Consider the following 6,472-nt stretch of genomic DNA (forward strand, 5'->3'; position numbering starts at 1 on the left):
CACTGTTGGATAAACAAAGAATCATGTATAAAACACACACAAGGCCATTGACCACATAATTTTTGGACCAAATCAGGTAATTTGCTATGTACTTCATATCAGGTTTGTGATGAGGAATTACTACTGCTATTTGTATTTATGCAACTCAGAGTAAAATTTTGTATAATAACTTCGCAGAATGAAATGATATGGAAATTATCTACGTCGGCTTCAGGAACATTTACTCTTCTGAAATAATATCACTATACCTTTGGTCTTCAAATGAAATTGGAGGCTGCTAAGTGATGTATTTAAAAAATGTCTTTTGCCAGTACCTCTTAATGTACTAGATGATGAACAGGCATTTAATTTTCATAATGTTCATAATCCATATGGATAAGATAAAACGACATAGTAATATATAATGAACGTATGCGTATAGCATTCTGGCTGTAACTTTTTGAGAAATGTAAGATGATGGTGTTTTCACTTTTTATATAAATCATCTTCTATATAATGTGTTTCATGTTGCTACATGCACAAAAATCACACATGAGCCATATGACTCCAATTGCAATAATACTGAGTATCTAGGGGACACACAGAACAAGGCCGCTAACAAAGCAACCTCCACGGGCCTTCAAGCATTTTTCAAATGCTTGATTAACATTTGGGCCCAAGACATGCACTGTGGCAGTGAGCCAGATCAGAAAGTTTTATCATTTTTTATACATGGTCGATATTTTTTCTATACGCATGTAATGTTTTTCAAATGCTTAATTTACATTTTTCAAGTACTTGTTCAATTTTTTTCAAATGCTTGATTAACATTTTTCAAATACATGACAATTTTTTAATTTTTTTTGCATATACGTGATAAACATTTTCGCTATACACATTTAACATTTTCTAATGCTTGGTCAACATTTTCTAAATGTTTATGTAAGTTTTTTGTAATATATATTTATAATTTTTTAAATATAAACAAAGTAAAGGAGTTAAGCAAAAAAGAACATAGAAAACGTTAAAAACAGAAAAAGAAGGCTGTAGCCTCCCGGGCGGCTTTGCCGACCCATCTGGGCTCCCGGACACGAGGCTTGCCCTCTGTCTCCTTACGTTGAGACATAGGGGCGCCCTGCGATTGATCAATTGGGGGAGGGGGCGCTCGGGTGGTCAAACCAGGCCGCGGTCCCAAAGCAGTGGAACAAAATGAAATGACCTGATAAAAAATTTGGGCCCCTTAGGATTTGGGGGCCGCATGCGGTCGCACTGCTCGCACAGCCCCCTAGATGGCCATGGATCAGTGGGTATAAATATATAGTTAGCAATTTAAACTAAAAATCTTCCCCCAAGTAAACCAACAAACATCAACTATAAGATGTAATCAACACTACTAGCACAGGTGCCAATCTGAGATTTGATACAAAGATTGAATACAAGAGATTGACTAGGGTTTATAGATGACATGGTGCTAATGAAGATATTGATGAAGATGATGACTTCCACAATGAGGGAAGCATTGGTACACCATTCAAAAAAAGAGGAGCGTTGGTGATGATGAAGGCTTCGATTTGCCCCTCCTGGAGGAAAGTTTCCCTAGCGGAATAGCTTCGCTAGAGAGAAAATGTGATCTTGCCCTGGTTCCACCTCGAGACGGCGACCTGAAGTCCCAAACGTGTTCTCTCTATTTTTTTTCTAGGGAAAATGAAGATATAGGACCAATGGACGCTGGCAGAGGAGGCTTAGGGCCCCCACAAGGCTAGGTGGCGCCACCTACCCTTGTGCGCGGTTGGTTGGGCCTCCTCTGACCCATTCTTGCTCTGGTATTTTTATATATTCCAAAATAAATCTTTAAAAAGTTTCACTTCATTTTCAGCTCTGGAGAATTGTTATCTCTGTTGTAGCTTTTTCATGTCAGAATTCCAGCTGCCGGTAGTCCCTTGTTTTGATGTATCTTGCATTTTAAGAAAGAAAAGGCATTAGAATTGGATTAAAAAGTGAAATATAACATTGAAATAAAATATATCAGTAGGAAATAAAGATGCAAAATGGACGTATCATGCTTTTAGTAAATTTCATATCAATAAATTAGCATCTTGTATTTACGGTAATGTACAAAATCCTAACTACCAAAGCCTAGCGTAAAATCGTACATATGCCACTGATCGAGAAGCGAAAAGGCAATCACAGTGATTGCACTAAAGACCAGAACACACGTGAACACAATCTGCCTATGTGTTCTGATCAGCGGGGTGACTGTGTTCATGTGTGTTCTGATGAACATTGTACAGATTTCAAAATGAAAATAAGAGAATGAACTAGCGTAAACCATAGAGTTGTTTAAATATGAACACTGTACAGATTTCAAAATGAAAATAAGAGAATGAACTAGTATGTTTTTTGGGTGGGCGGGTGTATTTACATATATATGTTTGTATAGTAGTACTCTTATGCAGTATCATCCTACTCTAATTATATTATTTAGTAAGCAGTAAACCATTTCACATTTGTCTGCTATGCCTTTATCATACCTATATAACTTTGGAGGGCGGCTATATGTCGCTGCTCTCCCGTCCTTACTATTGGGCCGACCAAATAGTTCATTTTTACCTTTCTTTTGTTCATATTTTAAAACCATTATAAAATACATATATTTCAGAAACTTAAATCAGCTTAAAAAAATTAGAAACCAATATTTGAGAAATGTTAAAGCAGTACAAAAAAATTAGCGTAGTTTAGAAATTGATAGCATTAAAAAATATTCACACATTTCAAAAAATATGTTCATGACAATAATAAGTGCGTTTATACAATAGAAAATTTTCTTTTGTAGTTTTAAAAAAATGTTTCATAACATGAAAAAAAATCAACATGTACTTGAAAAATGTTTAACACCTAAAATAAGGCAACCTCCACGGGCCTGGAAGCATCTGGCCCTCCCTTTTTCTCACTCTCTTTCGGGCCCAACACGCGCACTGCGGGAGTGAGACAGATCCATCCCACCCACCCACCCCCAACCCCGTCGGCCACCACGCGCACACACACAGAGGCGCAGACCCAGACGAGCGCGAGACCGGACCGAGAAGCGGCGGACGGCGGCGATGGGCGGCGGAGGCGCGCACGGCGGCACGACGTACAAGGGCTACACCATCCCCCACAACAAGCGCTGGCACACCATCGCCGGCAAGGGCCTCTGCGCCACCATGTGGTAATCGCCCGCCCGCTCGATCCCCTCTCCTCCCTCCCGCCGCCGCTCCGACGCCCGCTTTCCCCGGTCGACCCTGGCCCGAACGGGGACGCACGGTGGATTTGATTGGGAACTCTTTGTTCCAAACGCACGATTTGGGGATCTAGAGTGGGAGGTGCTCGGTCGCGCGTGCTGTCTGTCCGATCTGGTTCTGTCTCGTCCATGCGATTCGCCGCCCGCTCCGTCGCCGGAGCCGTGGTGATTGTAGTAGGAAGTTCCATAGGGAGTTGTTGTGATTTGGTCTTCCAGGTTCTTATACTAGGAAGGCAACCACCTCCAGCTGCATTTGCCCTGTGCTATTCTTGAACAAAGACCAAAAAGAAATCTCCCCTTCAGCCGTAGCAAGCGGTGTACTGTGCCGTTTTTATCAGTTCCCAACGTTACGACAATAGGGTGATCATCTACCCAGGTTAGCAAACAAGCGGGGTTGATCATCTGCACAGGTTATCATATACTCTGGTACCTTCAACCGTAGTAACTGTGGTGCGTGTCATTTTTATCAGTTTCCAACCATGCGACAAGAGGATGACCATCTACCCAGGTTAGCAAACAAGTGTGTAATCATGTTCCCAAGGTTCAGGGTAGTGCCTTCAGTATGAAGGCCTCATGCTGAGCATTAAATTTGAGCAAGCTGGTACTGGTATATCTTTACAACCTTATGTCAAGTGAAAGAGGCGCCTGGTGTTAGGAGCGTATAACCTTTGTATCTTCATTACACAAGACATCTGGAACCTATAGTAACAACCAATCAACTATACAAGAAACAATGATGGTTTAATCCATTGACCGTTTTCTCCATCATAACTGGAGTAATTATCAGTTCGCAACCAAAATGCCATGACTTCAGGAAAAAGAACACACACATGCCACAAAGAAGCATGTTAAGGCTTTTGTTCCACTCAGCTTTTCTTCTTCAACCTGCTGAATCCTTTTTGTTATTTTCCATTTAGTTATCAAGTCTTTCACCGCCCATGTCCAGATTCTTCCTGCGTAATTTACCATAACCAGACTAGCGTAATTGCATTGATGCTCTAGATCAAAATATCAAAGTTGGCTATGTTTTTCAAATTCAAACTTGGCATCTTCGATTGTATGTTGATTGTGCCTGTGCTCTGTATTTTTAAGCATATCCAGGCATAAGTATCATTCTATATATCTATCCTTAGATCTATAAACCATTTATTTTAACAGCACGCAAGCTTTTGCTGTTACAAACTTAATCAAAGTTAACCTCTCTACAGGTTTTGGATTTTCTACAGGGCTAAGCAGGACGGCGCTGTGCTCTTGGTATTGCTCTATTCTATTTCGGTTTTCGTCCTTCCACTCTACACATGTTCTTGATTTACTTGCATACATGGTTAATGATATCAATGTTTTCAGGGTATGCGTCATCCTTGGGATGGCCATGATGATCACGCGCATGGTCATGGACATGCACACGAGCATGAGGTATTGGCTTCAGATCACACCTCCACTCTTTTTGTATGGGCTTTTGTCCTTTAACTTTCTGTGAACGAATTGAATTGGTTGCTCCTGTTTCGTTCCTGGTCTTGTTAACAGTCTGTTTGTTATCTTGTCAACTTGATCTGACTGTTCTTCTCTTTTGCTATGAATTGCTTTGTATTGTTGTTTTCAGCAGTTTTACTTTTCATAATGTGAGAACCGTAGTAGTAGAAATATTGCAAGATTAGAGGAATGTTGGTTTCTGCATATCTTATCATCTTCAATGTTATCAAGTTTAGAGACTTATTGACAGATCATTACAACTCAGGAAAGCAAATTTATCACGTGTTGTGAGTTGCATAATCATTTTTTAAACCTTGCTGCATAATCATTTCAATGGCATGCTATGTTTATGCGTGTCTGTAGGGAGTTAGAGCTACCAAGTAGTGGTAGTCGATGTTATACATCCTCTTGGTAGTTCCTAGACAGTTTATCAACTGAGGTCAAAGTTACGTTTTTCTTATCTAGCATGCCTAATTGATTATGTTCATGATAAGCCAATGCAACAACGTCTTTCTTTTGTTTGCCTTTTGAGAGATAAACATCAGAGCTAATGCACCCTGGCCTGTTCTTTCATGCAGGCTTCATCGTCGTCATCGCCGTCCCATTGAGCTCAACGCTGAAAGCGGCTGACAGAGACCCTGACACGTCGCATGTTTCGACGCAAGTCTCTGCTAATAAAAAACAATCACAACTATCATTGTTCACCCCTGTTGTTTGCGAGTATTTTTTTTTTTGGCACACAAACTGGCTTTGTTATGTATTTTGGTTTGGAGCTGTGGCGTCGGTGGGAATGCTCCGGCGTGCATGTGTTGTTGCTTATTGTGATAGCTGCAGCTGTTGTCGCACGCTCTGAGAAATCCTCTGACAATATATGCATCCCGTTCGAGTAGCGCATTGCAAACATGTCTAAGCGTTACTGCTGTTTAGCACTCTTAACTTCCAGTAGTTAGTGCCTCGTAGCAAGCATGCCTAAGCCAGCCCAGGTGTTCAAGCTCCTGCAGCCGGCTGTTTCTATTGGTGATGATCTGTGCCCCCGTGCCATGGCAAATATACTTATTTTGCATATGGGTGGTGTTGGAGCGAGCTGCCTATAGCCTGTTAAGTCTGGCCGTGTGGTGAACTCTGCAGCCCCTGATGCAGTTGTGCGTGCGTGCATCGATCTCTGCAGCTCCTGATGCGGATGTGCGTGCGTGCATCGATCGTACTAGCAACTAAATAGGAAGTGACTGAATCCACGCATGCAATGCAGAGCTTAGTGGATATATCACCAAATAATAGTATGTATATACTCTATGATTCTGAATCCTTAATGTAACATCTAGTAGTAGCTGCTATCAATTCAAAAGAAATGAGGCGGTTTATTATGTGGAAACTGGGTCAAAATCATGATCCAGTTTATGTGAAAAACTGGATCAAAATTCATATAGCTCGAGGGGCAATACATCTTGCGGAGGCAAGAAACATGAAAAACACACACACAACAAAACACCGGGCACCAGCTACAACACAACACAAGGATGAGCTATCTAAGATGAAGGTGGTTGGGTGATGCAACACCGGTTATGTCATAATCGCAAACAAAACAACACTAGCAAAAGAGAGGTGTTCAGCCAACACACATCAGCATCCGCTCCAAGCTTCAGCGGTAGCCCGCATTAGGGCCGTCGAAAAGGGTCGTATGCTTCAGCGGTAGCCCGCATTAGGGCCGACGAAAAGGGTCGTATGCTTCAGCGGTAGCCC

The 6,472-nt window shown here is 41.5% G+C and overlaps 1 protein-coding gene across 1 annotated transcript; it reads left to right on the forward strand.

Annotated features, from left to right (window-relative positions):
- The first annotated feature begins 2,966 nt into the window (after positions 1–2,966).
- On the forward strand, positions 2,967–5,635 carry LOC123149758 (NADH dehydrogenase [ubiquinone] 1 beta subcomplex subunit 2). The gene is made up of 4 exons (XM_044569485.1): positions 2,967–3,187; positions 4,468–4,513; positions 4,607–4,675; positions 5,311–5,635. The coding sequence occupies exons 1-4, from the start codon at positions 3,081–3,083 to the stop codon at positions 5,338–5,340; spliced, it is 252 nt and encodes an 83-aa protein (XP_044425420.1). The 5' UTR covers positions 2,967–3,080; the 3' UTR covers positions 5,341–5,635.
- The last annotated feature ends 837 nt before the right edge of the window (positions 5,636–6,472 follow it).

Source organism: Triticum aestivum, chromosome 7A (assembly GCF_018294505.1).
Source record: "Triticum aestivum cultivar Chinese Spring chromosome 7A, IWGSC CS RefSeq v2.1, whole genome shotgun sequence".
NCBI classification, from domain to species: domain Eukaryota; kingdom Viridiplantae; phylum Streptophyta; class Magnoliopsida; order Poales; family Poaceae; genus Triticum; species Triticum aestivum.